Below are 24,263 nucleotides of genomic sequence, written 5' to 3' on the forward strand. Positions count from 1 at the left end.
TGTCAGCTACAGGCTTTTCGTGCCAATTGTTCCCCAAACTTCTGAGCAATTTCCTGGTATGTCTGACTGCATGACTGCAGATAAAAGAGCAATAAACATATCTTTCTTGCATGCTAAAATGCTCCTCACCTTCTTTCAGTGTTGCTGTTCTGTGACGCAGAGAGATGTCACAATGTTTGCACATGTGTCTGCACCTATGCAGCAGATCTTCTGCAGCACCGAGGTGGTCTCCAGGCCTTTTTCAGACAAAGAAAAAAGAAAAAAGAAAGCTGTTTGTTAATGCATCACTGTACAGCTCTAAAATGAGACCTTTATTTCTTATTTTTTTAGTTGTAAGTAATGTTTTAAACCTTTTCTGAGCTCTTTTCCCATCTGTAATATCGTCTTTCTCTAGTATATCAGCGTGTTTTCCTTTAAGATCCAGGAAACACAAAAACACACCTGCATTTTCTCTGCCGTGTCAAACAGTCAGATTTAGTGTTAGGGAATTCACAGGGGAAAGGGAAGACATCCACACGTGACACAGATTGTTGTAGGAAGCTCTTTGGGCTGTATTATACCTGAACACATTGTCAGAATGGCTTTGACAAAGAGCAGCTAAGTGGTGGGTGGGAGACCATAAACCAAAAAAAAAGATCCCACCCTCATCCACAACTTTGCAGTGTTAATGGAGCAACATCACATATCTACACAGAACAACACAGTACTAGCTGCCTCCTCACAGGATGCACACACACTTGCATACATACTGTGGATGCAGTTTGAATTTCTTTTTATCTTTGACATTTAATGTAGCCCTCATAAGGCGCCCAACGTGTGTTTAGAACAACATTATAATGAACTTAAACTCCTCAGACTCTTAAAATTACATTGAGATGACCACAAAGTGATAATTTAATAGTAAAGGAGTAAAAAAAAGAAAGAACATTCATGCAGACACACAATCTCCTATATGTAATCATAGCCAGAAAAAGGACTCAGTTGAAGCCATTATTAAAATAACTGTGATGTAATGTGCCAAGGGAGCTGAGTTGGATGTGTATGTTATCTATCTGGAAATCAGTGAGTCTGTCAGCAGCATGTAACTGCACACTGCCACAGGTCTCTTTATTAAAAAACAGATGTATGCTGGAATTTATGCACAGGTGTGGTGGAGGCCCAGCAGAGCATTTATGACGTTGTGTGTGTTTATCTATGAATATTGTGTGTGGATTCATTTATAATTCCAATGCATGAGAAAAGTAGACGAAGGGAAACTGGTCTCGATGGGAGCAGCTCAAGGTTAGGAGAAGAAAGTTCCCCTCTCTGCTGCAATTATCAAAAGGCGCACACTTTTGCTGTTTCATGCTTGCATGTGCATTTCTGCGCCTGTGTGTCGGCACTTGCAGCTTTAATTTTCATACCCTCATAAAGTTTGCAAAGCCACACACACTCAGTCTTACAAGAAGTCATACAAGAATTGGAATAATGAGAAGAGTACAAGCTGTGCCAGTGTCTCTTCTCACACGAACCTTATTCACAACAGCTATACTTTCGGGTAGCGGGTGGGGGATGTGTCTATTGGGAATTCACACCAACCGGCGAACCTGCACATCCAGTGACACAACAGACTGAATGTTCCAGAGGCCATCATCTGTCTACACTAGCTTCAAAGTACAAATTACCCAGATTACAGAGCGGCGCGGTTGTATGTGTGAGACTGTGTATGTAGGTGTGTTCTTGTGTCTACCTCCGTGTCCACTGTGCACCGGTGCAAGTCATTGTGTCTGCAAATGTCCCGTGAGTTTGTCTGAGTGTTGCTTTCGCATGTGCGTGCCTGTGTGCGTGCGTGAGAGCCATAGAGTGAACATGCTGAAATATGTATTCCTGTTTTTACTGACGGGGAAATAATAGTGACTTTTTTAAATCAGAAGGCCAGGTAGTAATCATGTTTCCTTTGATCCCATGATCCTCACTGATCTGTCTAAATATGAGCAGACTTGTCCAGACCTGGCACGACTCTTTTAATCAACACCCTCACCTAGACCCCTGTGTGTGCACATTTGTACATTTCATAGACTTTCTGTCTGGCCCCATATTTTATGATGTATATGGGTACAACTCATTACTTCTATGTAATTAAATTTCATAACCGGTTTTGTAAAACACAACTGTGTCGCAGCATTTATTTACTGTTAATTCTTTGAAAGGAGCTGTTTTAGTAGCGAGCACAGTCTAGTTATGCAGCTTTTATATTCCCTGAGCTCATGTGGCTGTGATTGGAAATAACTCCGATTGGCTGATGGAGTGTGGGGTGAATGTTAGTGTGACCTTGTGTGTCCTTTACACAGTGACGGGAAATAGACGAGTGTAAGCTCCAACGAAAGCTATAATTCTGAGAGTAATACCGGCCAAAGGAGAGTACACGCATCTTCTTTATCACGCACACGTACATACACAGTTTGCTTAGAGTGAAGTCCTAGCTGTGCTGTAGTAACCACATTAATTGGGTTGTGTAATTGTCTGGCAAAGCATTGTGGGAAACAGCCCATACAGATCTGTCCCTTCACCTCAAACTGCTTTTTAAACACGGACCTATCGTCATGACAGTCCTGTCCAGAAAAATGCTGAACATGTGTGTGTGTCTGATTTAATGCCTGTGTCTTTTTGTGATCCCCTGTTTGTGTGTGTGCGTGTCTATTGCTTCTTTAAGGGAAGTGAGTGTGGTGGCCTCCCATCCCACCGCATGTCGGCTGTGGTTCAGCTGTGGTCCACCGCCAGGGCCTGCATTTGGAACTCAGAGAAAATACACCAGGGGTACTCGCTCTCACTGTTTTGTGGACCCGTCTTTCATCGGATTGTGTGTACATGTGTATTTTGGGTGAAGCTTTGTATGTGTGTATGTGTTACAGTGCACCACAATGTTGGACTCTCTGCCCCTAACATTTTTAAGGCCTTTTGGCCCCGCGTCATGAGTGCGCACTGTATTTCCAGGCTGAAGTTAGATGACCGGAGTGAGAGAGAACCCATGCCGAGGACAGGAAAGGCGAGGGGGATGAGGGGAGAGAGGCAAGGCGGGTAATTGAAGGTTTGAGGGTAATATTTAGGCCAAGGATGGCTGTTTCAACGTGTTTGCGTAACCTCCTTGAACTTAATATTTAGCCCCACTTTGGAGTGAGTATAGGGCACGCCAGAGCAGAATAGAGAATGATAGAGGGAGAGAGATACCGAATGATAGAGAGGTCCAAGTCCATGGCGGAGGTAATTCCATTCTCTTCTGTAAAGAATTGCTCCTCTCTTTGATTAGGAAGAGAAAGGGAGGAGAGAAGGAGTGATGGAAGGAGGCCTGAGAAGGAGAAAAAGACATTTCCTGTTCAAAGGCCTGTGATGATCTGTTGGACAGAGGGTTATTATAATGCAGTGGAACATACAAGGCCATAAAGACAGCGTTTAAATGACGCAATGCAGAAGGTGTTTCTTTGGAGCTGACTTTAAAGACAGTGTAGAGTAGATCTGGTGCAGGAAGAAAGGGAAAGTGGTTAATTATCAGTGGATTCTAGCTTAGCTCTAACTCTGCAGCAGATTAATGATTGTGATTGCAGAGGGTTGCACACACTTTAGAAGAAATGTGAAAATGTCATGAGGATCCTGAAAAGAATCAGTCTGAATCAATGATTAATATTTTGTATTGAGGAAACCAAGGTGGCTTTTATTGTTGCAGATGAAAAAATCTAACAGTTTCTTTTCAGTGTGCATTATGTACAGTTTGATATTATGATGCTGAAGAACTGTCTGAACATGTAACTATTTATACACTGACTATTACACACTTTCTGTTACTGCATATGCTTCTCCCTCCCTCGGTGTAGGTGTGAATGTGTGTGTCTTCTTACACTGTGTGACTGAAGCTATGTTACTCTTACCCTCACCTCTCTGTCAGATGACAGGCAGCTTTAAAGAATCCAGCTGCTGTGTGTCTGTACTTGTGTGCGAGACAGAGCAGCTTTGCACGTGTGTGGTACAGTGCAGCCTCCTGTCTTGTTTCTTGCGCCTTGGGGAAACACTGTCAGTCAGTCAGCTGAATGACAATAAAGACAGAACAAACCTCCCTTTAAGCGAATGGAAAGCCCTGCTCTGCTATTAGTAGGTTTCAGGCCCTGGTGTCAGACAGCTCTTCTGATTGGTTAAAGCTTTGACTTATGTGAAATCTGTGTCTTTATCACACTCACACAATGAGGTTACACTGGGAAATCTATGCCGGCACACACACGTACTTGGCCAAGCTCACATGGGCACACATGGAGCTATCCAGAAAAGATGTTGTTTTAACAACATTGCTAATTTACCTGGGACTTAAGGGAAATAAGGCTGGACATAACAGAGCATATATAATGCAATTAGTTGTTTTGTGGTTGTATTTATAAAATAATAGTTCAATGTTTTATTCAATACATTCATTTGCTTTAAAAAGTGCAGAGTGATGCTCGTCTTAGATCTGTGTGCTTTTAAAGTGCAAGATTCAGGATATGTTCAGCTACGTTTGTCTGCTCTGTTCATCCCCTCTATAGAGTTGACTGCTGGCTGTGGGCAGACACGTCTAAGCTTTGTACAAACTTTATTGTTACAATAAGACGGTGGGTACACGTCCAAGCTCGCTGCATCTGGCTATGTTCTGGAAAGAATAAGTTCCACCAAGTACCTTTATAGAAAACCCATCAAACCCTAAATAACCTTTGAAGTGTTTTTGAGGTATTGGTTGGCATCTTATAGCATTAGTGAGGCTAGCTGTTCTCCGTAGGCCTCATTCACCAATATGTGTATGTATGTGCATGGTATATTCTTATACTGTGCAAAAAATAACTGCACATGCAAAATTATTACCGTGTGCACTGACCAGTTTTGTTCTTACCACCATGTGGGTGTTAGTGAATCATTCTGATCAATCACACCAAATAAATCAGCATGCTCATGCATTCTGCATACTAGCTGCATACTGTCACGCCCCCCGTTTCTCTATAAAAAGAAACACGTTTACCTCGGGGTGAAGTGGTGAAAGTGGATGTTGCAAGAGAGGAAACTGCAACACTAAGAAAAAAAAGAAGAAGGTCTGAAAACGTGGTGTCGGTGTTGGATGCCAGAGAAGACATACCTTTCCAAAGTGATGATGGTTGAGAAAAAACAAACAAAACCAAGACTTGGGCGTGGAGAAAAAAAACAGGGGTTTAGCATATCGTTTACCCTGAAACACTCACTTTGGCTAAAGAACAACAAAGAAGATTTCTGACAGTAAAGATCAGAAAGACAGAAAAACTGATCATAAGAAAAAGATGGTAACTGGGACAAGAAATACCTGATCTGTGGGGATGGACAAGAAATTCATGGCAATTATTGAAAAACGTCCATATTCTTGAGCATTAAGACGGTAGGATTACTAAGTCTGTCACATTAACGCATTGGCAAAATTGCAAAATGCACCGACAGAAGATGAATGTTCTGCAGGTAATGATGCGTTGATATCTAAACAGTGATTCAGTCAGTTCATTTCAGTCATGCATACACTGGTCAAAAACAAGGAGTGGTGAGAATGGGGGCAGTCTGCAAAGAGAAATCATACACTGTAACTGCAGGTGTTAGAGGAACAGTGTTGTAATTCAGATGTTGGAGGCAGCTTAATGAGAATTTTCAATATAAAGGAAATATCTGTTAAAAATGCTGTGACTGTTCGGAGTCTCCTCCTTCCTCTGACACTCAGTTAAGTTTAGTTATAAGTCCTACAAATACAATCTAAAATAAGGCCACCCACAAAAATACCTTAGAGTTGCAAAACTGACACTTTGCCTCTTTTTAGTAAATACTAGCAGTAGCTTTTTAAATGCAAAAGCGGGATTGTGATAGATTTGTTTGTAGAGCACAAATAATTTCATGCACATTTGTGCGTGAAAGATTGTATTTACTCACAGATTTGTGCTTGAGCTCTGATTCTGAATGAGAGCCTTGTTCAGTTGTTATTCTAAGCAATCAACCTGAGTACAGGTTCACAATTTATGCACAGATATGAGACTGATATTGTTATTACATCACCCTCCACTGAGTTTTACGAAACACACCTTGATGCTTATTTCTGTCTGTAAGAGAGATAAAGAAACAAACAACCAGCACTGAAAATGTACGGCCGCCTCAACTTGGCATTAATGTTCATTTACATTCTTGCTTGTTTTTGATGTTGGCGTCGCCTTTGCAAATTTTTTGTTTCAAGACCGAATGCACTTTTCATCTCCTTTGTCTGCAATCGCACGGCCACCTGGTCTCCTGCACTCGTTTCCTCTCCGTCTGGGTCTCTCTATCTCTCTCCCCCCTCTTTCTTTCTGGAATGCAGCGGTGGCCGTCTGGTCCTGCTCATCTCTGGGAGCAGTCAGCCATCTCTCCTCGTCCCTGCTCCAACTCTAAACATTTGGCTAGTTTTGGCAGATTTGTTGATTTTTGTCCCCTCGTATTTTCCCTCTTGTTGCTGTAAAACTGATACATACTCTTTCAATTAGACTCCCACCACCACCCACCAGTCAGAGCACTAGTGTGGGAGTGGGGGTTAGCAGAGTAAGTGCGTTGTATATTTTATTAGTGAAGTGAAAACACACATAACCTGGTCTAGTTCTGGGAGAACCATCTGCTGTCGTGTTTTTTTCTTGGGAAGCGCAGCTCAAGGTTAGCATGTGAAATTTGAAGCTCACAATTTACATGTAATGACCTATATACATAAAGCAACTGCTCCAAAGGAACAAACAAGGCAGTCATGCAAGTTTTATTTGTGGTGGGTTTGGATAAATCCTACCTTGCAGATTAAGATAAATAAAGGCTTAAATCCGGCCGAGCATACAAAAGGAAGCGGATAATATGTGGATCTTGCATGTGGCTGCAGGTTAGCTGCTACAGGTTAGCATGGAGCTAATCCAAACCAAGGCAGCCAAAACTAGGACCTCATAAAAATACATTTTACCCACATTTAAAGTTAAGACACGGCTTTATCCTCTCAACTGGCTTTGCAGAAAGCTCACCAAATGTAGGTTGAGCGTGTGTTTTATGTTGGACATAGACTTTTTCCTACCTTCTTAGCTGTAAATAACACATGACTCCAAGACCATAAATAATAGTGTCACTCAACCATGCCCCATTCTCATGTCCTCTGCTTGCTCTCACCACAGGCTTCTAGAACTGCCTAGACAGGGGCCCCCAGACTTGTACTGCACCTTTACACACCCACAATCAAGAAACCACCATAAAGTGCCCCAGGAATGTTTCTGCAGAGCCGGACAGCTAAGTGGTGGAAAGGCATGATCACAAACGGGAAGACGTCATAATAGATGGTTTGGGAGCAGATATTAGAGGACTCCCCGTGTTCCTGCAAACAAAATACATCATACATGCACACATGGAGATGAAAGCACAAATGCATTTATGGACAGGCAAATACATGCACACATGAATATGCAGCACATGCACACACTGCGCTTAGGGGTAGACAGTATTGATGGTTCCCTTGGGCATCGCACAGACGCATCTGTTTCTGTCCGGCTGACTCTCCACGCTCATAATTTCAAGTAAGTCATAACACAAATTATAAACACATATCCCTCAACCGTGACACCTAGGAATAACAACATGCAGTGCGCTGAGCTGATTTAGGGTCTGCTGGGACTCCTAAATCTTTACCTTTGCTCCTTTCTTCCCTTCCTCCTCTCCTCTCCACTTCTCTCCCCTTCTTTTCTTCCCTCTCTACTCTCTCTCATGCAACACAGGTGGCACTCAGTCTTGTCAAACACGTACTCCCTTTCTCCTGCTACCTTCATCTCTTGCCATCTTTTTTATTGTTTGTTTTTTTCCACATTGACACATCCCTTCTCTCCAACTCCACGGTATCTCTTCATATCAAAACCTCACTCTTTGATGTGCCTACGTGTGAACGTACCCAGTTTCATGCTCACTTTTAACCCCATCTTAACCCTTTTGTCTCCCAGAAATCTGCCTGACCTGACAGTGTACCTCGTGGCTTTGTAAAGCGCTCTGAGCAGCAGCTCCACCTCGAAGATGTCTTCATCACCTCTTCTTCTTCTTTCACTTTTTCTTTCCATATTGTCTCCCCCCAACACACACACATTTCACATCACACAGTCATGTACTTTAGCCATCCATCTCCCACGTCTGTAGATTCAAATGTCTCAATATGTCCCAGGGACCATGAAGCTTCAATTGGAATCACATGTTGTAGCTGAGCTGAGAATTTCACCCCTTATAAATAAAATGTCAGTTCAGCTGTTCTGCAGAACCTCGCATTTTTCTCACAATACCAAAACTATAGTTGAGCTGTGGGAGATCTTTATTCAAGGCTGCGCAGTTGTTTGTCTGAGCATCGTGTTTATCATGTCAGCTAAACTACAGTTGCCTCGCAGAGGAGCTTTTTGACACCAGGGCTCCAGCAGTTGGATTTATACGTCCTTTTATTAGCATACCTCATGACCTTCCAGTGCTTGGGGTTTGACTTTTATGAAGACTAATCACAAGTTTGTCATGAAAAACCATTTCATTGTCACCCTTTCAATTGGGGGGGGAAATGAAGATAATCCTTTGTTTGTGTGGGACAGGCCAAGTTAAAGTTAAGCAGGGAGTAAGACAAGAGAGGAGGAAAGAAAGAGGGTTCACCCACTCAAGATCAGCCAGCAGATAGAGCATCTGTCTTTGTGTGTGGGGTGTGCTCGTGCCTGACAGATGAATCCTGTCTTCTAGATTAATGTACATTGCAAGTCTGTTCAACAACTGAGGCCAAATGGCCACTTAAATGAGATGTGATTAAATACTCCAGTGTGATTCAGGTTCAAAGACTGTTAGTAATACTAATCAGCACACGCACACACAGACACACACAATCACCGACTGAGGATGTAGGAGACGAGGTTTACAGGCAGACTAATCACAATAATGCCCCTTTTTTATTGTTTTAGGAAGACATTGCTCAGCAGAGTCCCGCAGCACCACTTAGTGAGCACCCACAAGGAGACTTCACTGTAACGCGCTTTGTTAATTTAGAGACTGGAAGCGATTTAGCTTGCATTGAACCATGGCAGCCACGTTGGCTCAGAGGCTTCATTTTGCTGGGCTCAGAGCATCTCGGGTTCGATCAGCAATCTTCTCTTGGGACTGACGTAGGCGAATGCAGGTGTAATGAAGGTGATGACTGTTCCCTCAAAGACAGCAGCATATGCCACGCTTCAGCTGTAATTTGACACACGCTGTAATTATATTTGAGTTAAGGGTTTCATTGCTGCATTGACATAATGTCTAAAATGGATGAATTTAAATAGGACTGAAGAGAATTATAGGACATTTCTTTAGATGGAGGATTTTCTGGAGGAAAATTCATCCTTGTTATATTATAAGTGTCTTTTTTATTATTAGAAAACACAAGTTTATTCAACAGAGACAGTGTAAATGTCCTTCATGAAGTGCTCAGAAAGTGGTGGCTCATTTCCTGATACATTCACAAAAAGTGGGGTTGATTCCCTGAACTTTTAAAAGCACTCTCCTCTTGTGCCATCCTGGCTTTGCCCGGTGTTTCAGCTACTTAAGCTGTAGAAAGTCCCATTCTTAATGCTGTGCAGTTAAAAAGGAATAATATTGCATTCAAGCATTCGTGCTGTATTTACTGCAGCATTTTGACCCGTAAAGATAAAATTCTGCAGCTCCATCTGTGTGAACTTTATCTTAAAAGAGATCCGAGCGTTTGCTGTGAGGCTGGTTGGATGCGGTTCAATATTTTTGTGCTTCCATGTCTGGCAATGTGGTGTAAAGATGGCCATCCTGCATGTAGGCTTTGGCCGTTAATCTGACACAGTGTTTATGATCAGTGACATGTTGTGCTGCATTCCTTGCCCATATATGACTCTGTTCATCACCTCTTCACTCTCTTTAACGCAGCCAAAGAAAAAGTAGTGAAATGGGCACTGCTGTTGTGCCATTCTTTAAAATCCAGAATTCATCAGGTTTGTTGAGCTTTGTAATGGTGAACTGTATGAGGATGGATTTTATAAACAGGATGTGGATCTATATGGACTTTATCTATTTATTTAATTCTTTAGCTGATTTAGACTAAGAATGGCCAGCTCAAGAAAAATAAGCCTGCAGTCTAAGACACGTGCTCTGTTACAAGTCTTCTGTGTGTGTGTGTGTGTGTGTGTGTGTGTGTGTGTGTGTGTGTGTTCGTTCCCATTACAGTGAGCATTAAAAGGAAAAACACTGGAGGTGTGGGGAGACGAAAAGTGTCACTTTGGTCCTGCGCCGTGATTAATGGTGTGATTAGCTGCTCCAATCCATGTCAGAACCCACATGCATGCACACGCAAACACATGTGCAAGATGCAAGTACACACCAATACACAAAGAGCTATTAATGGCCCTGAATGGGAGAATCCAGATGCGGCATGCAGATAATTGTACTAAAAACATCAAATGTGGAGTCCCAGGCCAGCAGGACTTTATTCTGAGTTCAGCATGTTTATTTTTCGTGATTTAGTTATTTCTGCAGGGACTTAAATCATGGAATAAAAACACCCTAATGCAGGTCAATTTTTAATAAAGACCGAAGTGTATTTTTAACGCACCCTCCTTTCTCTTCCTCTACCTTTCACCTCACACAAACCCACAGATGACCTCGACATGCTTGTTTAATACCCTCTTAATTTCAAATGCCCTTTAACAGTCTGGAGTATTCAGCTTAGAATAACCTAAGTGTCTACACTGAAGGTATGAACCGGTGAACTAGTTTGGTGTGATGATCATTCAGACAAACTTCTCAAAAGATGAAGACAAAAGAAAATCATAAAATGAGCTGAAGTGTATTTTGTAGGAAAGTGTGTTTAGAGCTTCTTTTTGCCATTTATCTTTTATTTTTGTCAAAGAAAACAACATAAAGAGCCAAAGCAGAGGTTTGTCCATGCCCGGCTAACTGTGAGAATGTATATGCTTACCAAAGTGGGAAAACAGAATTTGTTAGTCACAAATTTAGATCAAACACATCCTGCTGATGACTGTGATGAAGACAGTCATCACTGATCTTCCCCAAACACACAGACTTTATGCAAGATCGAGCTCTGTGGGATTAAATTAGTACATCTGGTTGTGTGCATGATGAAGTTTGGTGGTATGTCCTCCTTGCCCCCCTGCACCTGTGGACAGTCATTTGAAGCCACCCCCTCTGTACACAGTCACAAACACACACAGACACTGTGGGAACCAGGGGTGACATAAGAAAGATGTCATATCCTGCTCAGTCTGCTCCATTAGGTCCTATTACACTATTACATGCTCATGAGTCATAGTAAGGTACCACAAATGCTACACTTAGCAGACCACTTCAAAGATGTCTGCTTCTTTTCTGTGGAATCGCTGTCTGAGTTTAGGGAGCGCTGGAATTAGTGAGCTTCCTGTGACATCTCTATACAGCTGCGGTAGGGCTTTCTGTAGTCGACACCTGTCTGCTTTCTAAATATTAAAAACGTGACGTGACTTGCTGTTAACACTTTACCCATCAGTCAGTACGGTCCTTTCTTTTTCTCGCCCTGTCAGGCAGCAGGCTTTGCTTGCAGCCATCAGTGAAAAGGATGCCAACATCGCCCTGCTAGAATTATCCTCCTCCAAACGCAAGAAAGCCCAGGAGGAAGTGATGGCTCTGAAGAGGGAGAAGGACAGGCTCATGCACCAGCTCAAACAGCAGGTAAATCCACCATATTTAACTACAAAGATATTTGTTTTTGCCTTTCGGTCACATTTTACAACAGATTCTGGCATTGCTACTCAAAGCAGGGCTACAAATTCAAACCTGCTGCAGATCATGATCGTTTACATTAAAGATACCTCATGGGAAGAGTTTAGAGTTTTAAAACTAGGAACAGATAGATGTTAATAATTGCTGGTAGTTCCACGCCTCTAACCACACTTATTGCATTTAGTCATCAAAAAGTCACTCAAGCAGAAGCTGTGATTCCAGGCACGTAAACACATACGCAGAGCTGTTCCCTCAACAGTCATGTTGCAGCCCGAGTCGCACACGTATGTTTGTATCACCGGTGAATCACTAGCAGACTTTTCTGGCTGACATCTTGCGGTGAAACGGAGATAAATCCCAGAACACGCGTGTACCTACACACATTCACCTATTTCCCATCCTACTCGCAGTATGACACGGGACTGAGAGAAGTATGTGGATCATTAAGGTCTAGTCAGACCACATCAGTGACTGATCTAACATGAATGTTAATAGTAATGAGCTAACAGCAGGGAGTCCATATATACGATCTCCTGAGTCACAGGGGCTTCTGGGAAAGATGGTGCATTTAAAAGTCAACAGATGCAGTGGCTGCTTGTGCATTTAAGTGCGAATCTATGTTTGTTTGTGCCTCGTAAACGGGAAAGAGGTTCGGGGGGGGGCAATTCCATTGGAGGAATTTCAAGGAAAGCCTATTATCTGTTAATTGCCATTGGATTCGTCATGTTTTCCCGTTGGGTAACTAGCAGTTACAGTACACCTGATGATGCGATGAGCTCTAATTGCAACGGTGTGGTCTGTAGGCCCAGGGCAAGAACAAAGGGGTGCAAGTGAAGAAGAAAAGTGAGGGAAAGCTGATGACGAGCATGCATTCCACATGCATGCTTTCTTCTTTTTCGTGCATGCAACTAGTCTTTACTTAAAGTCTTTAGAAATGCATGTGCATGTAAATTGTAAATATTGGATCTAACTGCAGTGCTATAGACACACCTTGTCATTTATTATGCTAGGGAGGTCGTAAGGTAAGTAGTTCCTGCATTACTGTGGTTCATTTTGCAAAATGAGCTCTCTGGAGGTTGTGTTCTTTAACATCACACACACACGAGTTGTCTGTCGACTGACCCACTGACACATATCAGGATAGGGTGCTGTCCCCAGGTCCTTAACTGCAAGTGTCGGAAGGAAACTGACCAGGAAATGCCAAAGAATTATGGGACTCGAAGTCTCTTAGGAGAAAATTGATCTTGACACATCAGATAGATTTACAGATAGCTTTGCCCCGTCTGACCTCCCCATATCCCTCTTTTTCAAGATCTAGTACATATGTGTGCATGTGTGTGTGTGTGTAAGGCACGTGCTCGAAGACAAACTTTTCTTTCATTGGACTTGCATCCCTTTGAGGCAAAGACCTTCTTCAGCACAGACGAACCCATTTGCAAACACAGAGACACACACGAAGAGTGTAGCGCTTAGATTTGTGAGGAGAGAGTCTGGACAAATGTGTCCCCATGTGGGAATACTCTGCAGCCAGGTGATGAATGGCCACAGATCAGTGGTGCTGTGAACAGAGAATTCTCATTCTGTGACTTCCTCTCCTTTTTTCTTTTTGCACTTGAGCAGCCATCCTCTCATTAAGGCTGACTTGTGTAAGACTATTTGCCTGCCTGGAGCTGGGGGCTGTTCTGTTTTTACTAATGTTGCACATATGCAAATACACCCAGATGCAGATAAAAAGGAGCGTGTATAAATGTTGTGAAAATGGTGCAGCCTTTCGCCAGCTGCCTGTTTATTTAAGTCCTTTCTTGTCAGCCTCTTGTGTCCATATGTGTTAACACAGCCTTTCTCTAATCAGGGCAGGGCTGTGATTTACGGAGGGCTTGGATTGAGGTTTGGGATGCAGCTGTGAGCACAGCAGCCGTCACTGCGGCGCTCGGCCCAGCAGCTGCACGTTGTAACACAAACACACACACTGCACAGGTACAGCCCACGTCTGCTTTGGTTAGAGGTGTCAGTAAAGAACTCTATCCCCCAGTAGTGCCACCTGCGCCTGTTCGAGACTGATCTACAAGCAAACCTGGAGGCCATTACTGTGCTGTTTACCTGGCAAAGCTACTAATTAACACTAATTAAAGCACACATTCAACCTCTCAGGCATTTTATGTGTGAACACCTTCTTTGCACTTGCATGCAGGAATGCTTCAGTACGAAGAGAGCAGATGAGTGACTGTGTGTGTGTGTGTGTTAGGGCTGCCACAAACGATTATTTTGATAGTCGACTAGTCACCGATTATTTTTGCGATTAGTCGACTAATCAGATCATCATCCATTGCACGTACAGCATACAGCTTATTGCACCAGTAGCATCTGGTCTTACATAACTATCATTAGCTTACAGCTTGAAGTGTTTGTGCTAACTAAAAATAAAGACAAGATGGTAGTTTATTAATTTTTAATGAAATTTGCAGATTGTTTCGGTGAAGTTTAATAAACTCCTTGCTTTCTAAAATATAACAGGACACCGGAGTATATTCTCCAGCGTCTCACACTTCTGACAATCAGCTGTCTGCTTGACAGTTTTAGCTGTGCAAAAACTATAACTTTAATCTCAGCCAAACCGATTTACTCAGGAACAAATAAAATACTAAAGAAAGCCAAACAATAACATTTTTAAGTTATCTAAGTGACTCATATATCATGTTTAACCTGACTAGCGCAAGACGGCGGTGGGTTTGAAAACGATTTGCCGGGAGTCCGGTGTTCTCACGGCTCTAGTTAGCCTTGCCCCCGCCTAGCTAACGAGCTAGTGGGTAACAGACGTCTCCGAAAACGTCGGAGCGCTTTTGAAAATATGTGGTGTCTTGATAAACTGAGCAGATATTTGAGGTTTACACAGCTACATTCAAGCCTGAAAATATGTTAAACATTTATTTTGTGCCCCAGAAAGAATAATAAGAGTAAAGTTAAAACTAACTAGCTGCCGCCATTGTTGACAACTGCGCTGGGCTGCGCTATGAATTCTGGGACACAGCTTCTTCTTCGGGGTTTAACGGCAGCTGGCATCCTTGTACATGCAGTGCTGCCATCTTCTGTTTCAGTCCGTTATTACACTCTTAAATCCTACTACCGGTACTCATTCCTGCGTCCTTTGTGATCTTACAAAGCTTCAAACGATGCGTCGACTATTAAATTAGTCGTCGACGATTTTAATAGTTGACATAATCGTGACTAGTCGACTAATCGTGGCAGCCCTGTGTGTGTGTGTGTGTGTGTGTGTGTGTGTCTGTGTGTCTGTCTGTGTGTGTCTGTCTGTGTGTGTGTGTGTGTGCGTGTGTGTCTGTGTGTGTCTGTGTGTGTGTGTGTGTGCGTGTGTGTCTGTGTCTGTGTGTCTGTCTGTGTGTGTCTGTGTGTGTGTGTGTGTGTGTGTGTGTGTGTGTGTCTGTGTGTCTGTGTGTGTGTGTGTGTGTCTGTCTGTGTGTGTGTGTGTCTGTGTGTGTGTGTGTGTCTGTCTGTGTGTGTCTGTGTGTGTGCGTGTGTGTCTGTGTCTGTGTGTCTGTCTGTGTGTGTCTGTGTGTGTGTGTGTGTGCGTGTGTGTCTGTGTCTGTGTGTCTGTCTGTGTGTGTCTGTGTGTGTGTGTCTGTCTGTGTGTGTCTGTGTGTGTGTGTGTGTGTGTGTGTCTGTCTGTGTGTGTCTGTCTGTGTGTGTCTGTGTGTGTCTGTGTGTGTGTCTGTGTGTGTCTGTGTGTGTCTGTCTGTTGGATAAACTTATATGGCCACATGTGGGCCGTCCTGACCACACAACCAGATTCTTCCAAAAGCAATTCATCACGTCATTCGTTGGTGTTTGTGTCTCAGGTCATTAAATATTAAATACGTGCTCTCTCTCTCACACACACACACACACACACACACACACACACACACACACACACACACACACACAAACTGAGACTTCTAGCTTCTACCAAATATGGTTGTTATTAGATGAAGAGGAACATGGTTCCTATGAAATTAGCAGCAGTGACAAATACGTTTCTATGTGACTCCTTTCGCTGCATATCAATCTTGAACATTAGAATGAGCAACACAGATTTTAAACCATGTTATTAAGTATTGCAGCGGCCGTATCAGTGCAGTCGTGTCATCAGCTGCGGCATATATGACAGTCATTGTCCTCGCCTCAGTGACAGGTGTCAGCTCTGTTGAACTGAGACCAGTCCTGCCCAGTCACACCTGCTAATGTCAACACCTGAGGTCACAGAGGGCTGTACACCTCAATCTTGCCTTTAACGCCTCTAACCACTGGTCTGGTGTCTATTTGAGCCCTCCTCCTCCCCTGACTTTTCATCTGTACCCTTGTTGCCTCTCTCACCACAGTGTCAGAGGTTCTCACCTTATCTGAGCTGCTCTTCTGCGATTTAAAGTAATTGCTAACCTCTTTAATGCCAGCCACATCCGCTCCTGTGATCCTGACTGGCTCGTTTCCTCAGTCATTAGGCCTCAGCTTCTTATCTCAGCAGCAATGTCCCCAGGCCTCTAACTACTGCAACACCATCTCCCTCCTATCTTCACAGCTGACTCGAGCTTTTTTTTTGCCTCTGCCTGTCTTGACTGTCTCTCATTTAAACAAAGGGGACTGTAACATCTTGGATGGGAAACTTCTTCATATCTTTCAGTCATGTTCATCCCACCTCTGCAGTCATGTCTGCCCTCAGAGGAAATATCTGCAGTTAAGGGAATTAAGCTGAGCCTGTCAGTATATCTGCACCCACTCTGTGTCTATCAGACAGCTGGCCTCACTGCAGTCATGCTGATTGTTAGTGTTAGTCAGGCTAGGCTGTTATCTGTGTCCAAAGCAACGATGTTGGCAGCATGACAGCCTCTTCCACATTCACACAAACACACACAGATGCACATAAACTCAAACAAAGCACACTCAGTCATACCCGTTTACAGAGATGCATATTTGAGTGTAATTTTAATCAGTGACATCTAGAATGAGGTTGCTGCGTGACGGCTGTGGCCTTGGGCAAAACACAAAACACTAACTAACTGTTCTTACTAGGATTTGTGTAATCCAATTAAATGATAATCTACAGCGTGGATGACATTTGACAGACTTATGACTTTTTCATCAGGCACTCCGACTCACTCGATTTATGACCTGTCAAATGTCGTTAGCGGCAAAGTTTGTAACATCTTCGACGGCTTTCAACACCCCCACCTCCACCCAGAAAAATCCTCAACCTAATCAGTTTATGACCCAGAGAATATTTTCAAAAACAAATCTGTAGTCTGTGGTTGTTATAATTATACGTGTTAAAATCTTTGTCGTTTATCTCTGTGTTTTGGGTTTTTTTGTTCGCAGACTCAAAGCAGAATGAAGATGATTGCTGATAACTACGAGGAAGATTACATCCATCCCCAGCATCACCCTCATCATTCGCACCACATGCACCCAGCAAATGTCCATCACCGAAGCTTGCCACGAGCACCTCTCCACGCCAACCACCGACCCCCTGTGGAGCAGGTCGGCACGAACACGCACGCGACTTAGAAATGCGTTCAGAGCTGTTTACACAGGTTGACGTGACGCAGGCTCTCGCCTTCAGGATTTTAAAAGCAATTTAAATTTCATATTTGTCATTTCACCACGAGTCAGTTGTGGTTAGAACTGACAGCATGAAATTTCCCTTTTCTTTTTCCCTCAGTCTTTTCTCTCTCAATTCCATTTCTTCTTACCAAAATTATTTATATCATTTAGAAAAATAGGCCTGAAGGGGACACATGAGTGTTTTTGATTGAAGGTATTTCTATGTGAGATTAGTTTATGTATCATTTATCTCTCAATCACGCTCACATCCAGCCTTGCCTGAGGACAGACTTAATTTGGTTGTTTGAACACCGTTAACGGATAACAAACTGATTCTGTTAGTAGCCCAAAGTTTATGTATATTTCCCTGAAAACAGTGTAAATGTGCATAAGCATGTGCTTGCCTGTAGGTATGCATTCGCAGACGCATGCAGAGGTGCACACCTGAGCCTTTGTTGATGTCATGTAAGCACACGAAACCACTAACAGGAGAGAGGAATCTTCAAAGAAAGACGGAGATGATGACTGCCACAGCACCGACTGATAAAACTTCTTGTATTCTGCATGTAATTTAAACTCATCACAGCTCTTTTCAGTCACTGATCGGGGGGGATTCCAAACTCTGAACATGTGTGCGCGTGGTAGATTGTGGGAGGGTTAAGATGAATACCTGGGGATTTCCACTGAGTCGAATTTTGTTTGTTCTATTCGATATGCATTATTGCATCTTTATATACTTTACATATTTCTCAAACCTCTTTCTAAAATGGAATCAACCATGCAGCGGGCATCCCCTGCATTCAGTAACTAAACACACACGCACGCTTCAAAGCACACAGCTGTATCCATGCATCACCCCACACATACCTGAGCAACATGTAAAGATTTCAATACATTTTTGCTGTTAGCGCCTGTGAATCTAAAATACATGCATACTTGCAGCGTTCAGTCTAAATCTATATCTGAAGAAAGTCTATAGGAATGCAGACTATGTTCCACTGAAACCACCTTGTAACCCCACAAGCACTACTTTAACACCTTGCTTGTGTTCTCTATGTTATGTTATATTTTAAATTTGCCTTGGTAAAATATTATCCCACTATTAAACCACATTGTTTCTTCGTATCACTTGCAGCCACAGTAGACTTTCTCCTGAACTGTGAACAGCAGGGGTTTCGTTTTTACTATCACACATTACTCCACGTCACTTTGTACTTATAAATATCTTTGCCTCAGTATGACTACCCGGTGCAGTTTTACTGCAACAGTGTTTATAGTGTTTGACATATGAAACAGTGCCTCTCTGCAAGTGATACTTCAACTTTTTCAAGTTGGACTGAAAACAGCTTGCAAAAAAAGTATTATTAGGGTTTCTGGGAAATCTTGTTAAGAATGTACAGAATAACAAAATAAGTCATAAATCTGTGGCGATTGGCTGGATTATGCTCACTGCTAAGGGTGAATTTTTATGTCTATACAAGAGAACTGCGATGGCTCTTCCTTTCTGTGCGGCGTTTGGGGGAAAACGAAAGCCGAAGATTAAAACGCAACGTGCAAGAATAAGAAAAGGAATGGGAAAATGTTCACAGAGAACAGATTAGACCTTGGGTTAGAGAAAAGAAATTGTGAAATGTGTGATAGCAGTTTTCTCTGCGGTAACGATGAAAAATCATTCTCTGAAGTCTGGAAACTAGTTGTTGCCGTTTCCTTGGAAACGTCTGTTCTTGCGAGCTTTGCTATTCAAACACACTTTAATGGTTTTGCAAAGTCTGACGTCAAACAGATCACCGCGTTGTGTAAACTTTGTAAAAACTCACTTTAAACTAAAAGTGGCAGCATGTCGGGCCGGTCGCAGCCCACGAGACAAAAGGACGCAGTGGAATGGGAGAAATGTCTGTGTCTGAAATTCAGATGCTAACTCCTGGCCTCGGTCATGACTCAAGGAAAATAACAGACGCCCTCGGTTTTCAGTGTCGTGACAGGTCAGGGCACTAGCAGAAGGAAATCGCGGGCGCATTTTATATTTTGAAAGATATTTCCAGTTTTGAAGATGCTGACGTTACTTAGATCCTGATTTTACTTCGATGCTGATAACGATTTAGCCAGCGTGGAGACCGTCCAGCTGCAGATGTTTTACAGAGTTCATTTCCCTGTTTATATGTTATTTGTTATTGTTGCACATCTGCTCCAAGTGTTTTCTCTTTACCATGTTTGAAAAAGGGTGAAGGATAATAGCCTTGTTAGGGTTCTTTCCTTTTCTTTTTTATAACTTTAATTGAAAAAAAAATGCTAGTTTTTTGCCCTGGTTGCATTGCCACAAAAGAGAAACATGAACGTGTCAGTCAACACTACATCTTCACCTTCCTGTTCTGCATTTAGGATTTTTTGGTACCCTTGTGTCAAACACACAGTTTAAAATGACCAGCAGACCCTGTTGACAGAGGTCAGATATGCCACCTCATTGTTTTTTCCTCATTTCTGATCTTTGACCTTATGGGAAACTTCAGCAATTAACTTGACTTCCCTGAGGTCATAGTGTTTATCTCCAAACACTGGTCTTCACGTTTCTTTTGCCTCCTTGCAGTTTAACTGACATGTTTAGTTACGCTTTTCCCCCCAAAAAACATGTTGTTCTGTCTGTCTGTCTCACCTCTAGTTGATATTGTTTTGCCTCTGCTCGTGATTTATCCACTCCACCAATTTCTGTCTTTTCCTTCTTTAACATCTAGTGACATCTCTCTTTCTCCATTTCCTTACTGTCCCTTCTTTTCCTCCGTCATTCCCATTTCAGTTATAATAAACAAGTGTGGCTAGGTCAGTGGTTCAGTCCGTTGCCGGGTCCAGGAACACCACTTGAAGGATGATTGATGATGATAATGATAATGATGATGAAGAGGCTCTCCATGCTCACCCTAGAGACCACAATGCTTTTCCAAGATACAGCTAGTGCCATGAATAACATACCAGTGACCACACATGCACTTTTTTTTTTGCAATGCGTTTGCATTTGCACGTGCTCACACACGCACACATACGCGCTGCAAATTTAAGACGCGTGAGCACACATCCATGCGCTGGCATGTTGGATACACAAACACGAGAATACACTTTCAAGTTTTCCAAGGCGCCAAAACCACATCTCATTCAAATCTCATTGCCACAGTTATCAGGTTCAAACCAATCCTCTAACTGTACTCCCAGGCCCCTGCTTAATTAGTAATGGAGTTAGTGAGAGGACAAGTGAAAAATACTCTGAGGTGACATGCACAGGATGTGGATTTAGCACCCTGGGTTTGTGTCTCAGCATGGAGTCTGTGCAGTTTGACGGGCATGTTGCGTTCATGTTGCTCTCATTTAGGCATGCCAGCACCGCTGCCAGATGCTTGGCAATAGCCTCGGAAGGAAATAGAAAGCAGCCATAAAGTGTTTATCAGAGACAGAATTATACAACCTTTTCTTTTAGATTGTTGTTCTTTATTCTAAGTCCTAACATGCTGGCTGCTTCAACTTTATGAGAAGTAGCACATGGTATTTGGCCTGTTTGTGTGTCTGTGTGTGTGTGTTTAACCTGGCAGAATGAGTGGTTATAGGTCTGGCTCTGTTTACGGGGCCTGTCACAGCCATTCACTGCACGTTAGCTTTTAGCACGTAGCATGTTCCATTGAAAGGCCATTATATCTATAGCTTAGCTGCTGAGATGTAGCCTACTGAGTTTACCGAGCTTGTCACAACTACTCAGTTCAACCAAAGCCACCGTGGAGTACAGCCAAGATTTTTTTTTTGCTGGAGTGTCACATTAGCATAGACTCTGCTTTACTGAAGCCTATTTTAGCATTGTGCAGGCAAGGGTTTGGCTATAGTGAGCTGCCAGGTCATGCTAACTGTCATATTGTAAGTGTCTAAGTGAATTAGCCTTCTGGTTAGCAGGGCTCTTGTCTGCACAGTTTCAGTCTAAAGGAAACACCTTATGTGTTTAGTTATTGGTTTCTAACAATCACACTGAGGAATGGTGATATCATGCACAGCTTTTCTGAATGAGAGCATGAGCAGGATTGTTTGGATTTAAAGTCATCGGGGTTTAAGGCTGGACAGAGAAGTTAGTTAATGAGACTCAACCCGATAAACCAGAATTTGCGCAATGAAATGATAAGAATGATGATGCATGTTTTTACTGTTCACTCACAGGATGATGAAGAGGGAATATGGGCATGATGACCACCAACATGACCACCCACATCTGTTTCTTCACAGTGAGTTTCCGCACAGCTGTTGTTACACCTTAGGCTAGTTTTGAAGTTAACATTAGCCCTTGCCAGAGTGTCATACTGTACATGTGTTCCAAATACTTTAATGATCGTATACACAATGCACTTCTTCAGTAGGCTGAGTAACCATTAGACAGGAACACTGATGATACCACAATAACCACAGCATTACCCAACTCTGACACAGGAGAGTGGAATAGAGCCGACTTTTCCATTGCTCGGGGAAGTTTCATTCAGTTTTATGTATATGTTTAGAGTTTTTAGGCTGCTTTTCAGAGAAGTGTTCATATGCTGATTGTGCTGAGTGTGGCGCATGCACTCTGGGCTCTATAGGAAACTGTGTGTTATTGGACCTATATACACCCAGCAGCCTAAAGCGAACATACCAGGGCCCATAGGTGATAAAAACGACACAGTGAGAAAAACCAGAGATGGATGAGTCTCTCTCCGCACCCCACTTTTTCAGTCACAGTAAAGTTTTACCGCACTACTCCACCCTATTGTGTGCCAGTGTGTGGGGTAGCTAATTATAATACAACACAGAACAGCCATGAAAGGGTTTTTTTCAAGGCTGAAAGCTAAAAAAGCATAAAATGAAGAATGTCAAGTCATAAAGCATAATTCCTGTTTGGGGAGTTTTATATCGAAGCCCCCCCCCCATGGGCTTAGGGTCCCTTTGAACACAGACGTGCAGCAAGAGGTCTGTGCAGGGAGGTAATGGTTTGCTTCGAGCTAATACGTGTGTGTGTGTGGTGTAAAAGAGACATATAAATGTACATATGAGGGACAACAAAGGTAGGGAAAGCGAGATGAAAAAAGCAAAAGGGCCCTTATGTATTTATGTGGGAATGGGAGCGAAAACCAGGCTGCATAGTGTACTCATAGTTTCCAGTGCATCTCATTCCTTTCCCCCAGTAATCCACAGGTGGACCATCACAAGCAGACTCTGCCTCTAACCTCAACAACTTAGAAGTTGTGCACTTTGCCCCAGCACTGCTTTTGGGATTAAGAGTCCTATAGCGTGAGCAAATGGTTTGCCTTTCTGCAGTGCAAAGCGTTTGAGTCTTCAGCCACGTTGTTTGTGTGCGCATTCGCAAGTGCTCGTGTGTGTGTGTGCATGTATGTGTGTTGAAGTGAGTGTTGGGGAGCTATACAGTGGCGGAGCAGCCCACATAGCCTATAATCCAGTCCATGTGTGCTGAGAATGCAGCAGTGTCAGGATTCACCGTAATGAAACAGACCACACTGCCCCCTTTCTCCCTCTCTTTCCATCTCTCCATCTTTTTTCCATCTCTCCTGCTCTCTCCACCTTTCTTAGGGTTTAACTTTGCCCTGCTCTAACACATTTTCCTTAAGGTAAATCTGGAATTGGACCCATGATTAGCCTACTGCTTTAGTATCTCCAATCAGATATCATGATCTTCTGCGTATACTTGTGTATTAGTTCTTCTTATCCTAATCTAATAGAATAAGCCAGGCACATTAGCCTTTGGTGCAGAGTGGTGTTGTGGCTAGCGATATCAGTGCTGCTCATCTATCCACTGCTGTTATTCTGGCAGTGCAAAGCACGAGCGCAGCTAACGTGTATTAGCCATCCTCTATGGGAGAACAGATGGGAGCTATTCAGTGGTATGTAGCTACAGCGCAATAAGGCCAGACCTAATCCCCATATCCTGTCCCTGAGTGAGCCCTCCCTAATATGAGCAAACAGAGATGACAGCACCGATAGACAAATAGCCAGGGATCTGTGTGTCTGGGCGCTTGTGTGCATGCTAGATTTTATTGGTGTTTCTTATGGATAACCTTGGGTCCCGGTGCTAGGCTGCATTCCACAAGAACCTAAGTGCTGAGTTTGAGTTGGCAACTTTGAGTTCTAAACATCCAGGTGTGGATTTGTATTGGTTAGCCATGGTTCTGTCTTACAGACTCTGATTGGCTCATTGAGGCTGTGTATGTCCTGCTGTTGATTACAGAGGTTTTGTTTACCCGCTGGCCTCCTAGACCCCACCTCTAATGAAATAAGAATGTCCTTTTGGAGTGAGAGCAGAAGAGAAGGGGGTCAGAGGAAAAAGTGAGGGAGAACATGAGGCCAAAAGAGTGAAGCACAGTGTGGGGGGTTTCTGGAAACATTATGCTTTTATCCCACCATGAAGCTATTTGTACTGAATAAAGCAAAAAGAAGCTCAGAGGCTTTCCGAGTGAGGACAGAAATGTGTTTGTGTACATGTATGTATTTGTGTTTGCTCACATGCATGTGTGTGCACGCACTTTGTTCAGGTTAAAACAAGTCAAGAAGATGGCTTTCATTTGCCCACTCTTTGTTCGCAGAGGATACAGTGTTTGTATGGCAACATTGTGTATGTTTGCGAGCATCCCAAGAGTGTCTATGTGCAGCGGTGGATTGCTAACCTGTTGATCATTGGCAAATTAAAAGTACATCTCAGAGCACGAGGGAGAACAAAGACAAGAGAAAAAAGGCCAAAATCCAAACTGTTTAAACCTGGAAGTATTTTTCTCTTTGTTGGTTTGTTTGTTTTTTGGATCCAGCCAATCTAGGATCATTAGGAAATGACACATGGTCGTGGTTAGCTAGCAAGTCAAGATGAAGTTTAGAAGAAT

General features: G+C 42.9%; 1 protein-coding gene across 2 annotated transcripts in view; it reads left to right on the forward strand.

Annotated features, from left to right (window-relative positions):
* The window catches only part of LOC146610183 (ERC protein 2), a 138,701-nt gene extending 117,093 nt beyond the window's left edge, over positions 1-21,608 (forward strand). For both annotated transcript variants that reach the window (XM_085343988.1, XM_085343987.1), the window contains exons 14-16: positions 11,592-11,739; positions 17,155-17,316; positions 21,565-21,608. In XM_085343988.1, the coding sequence (XP_085200114.1) occupies positions 11,592-11,739; positions 17,155-17,316; positions 21,565-21,591 (337 nt within the window). In that variant the 3' untranslated portion in view covers positions 21,592-21,608. The remainder of the gene's footprint in view (positions 1-11,591; positions 11,740-17,154; positions 17,317-21,564) is intronic.
* Positions 21,609-24,263: the final 2,655 nt, after the last annotated feature.

This window comes from Diplotaxodon limnothrissa, linkage group LG20, assembly GCF_057381915.1.
Source record: "Diplotaxodon limnothrissa isolate DT_005_m linkage group LG20, D_limnothrissa_male_GT1.1, whole genome shotgun sequence".
NCBI lineage: Eukaryota > Metazoa > Chordata > Actinopteri > Cichliformes > Cichlidae > Diplotaxodon > Diplotaxodon limnothrissa.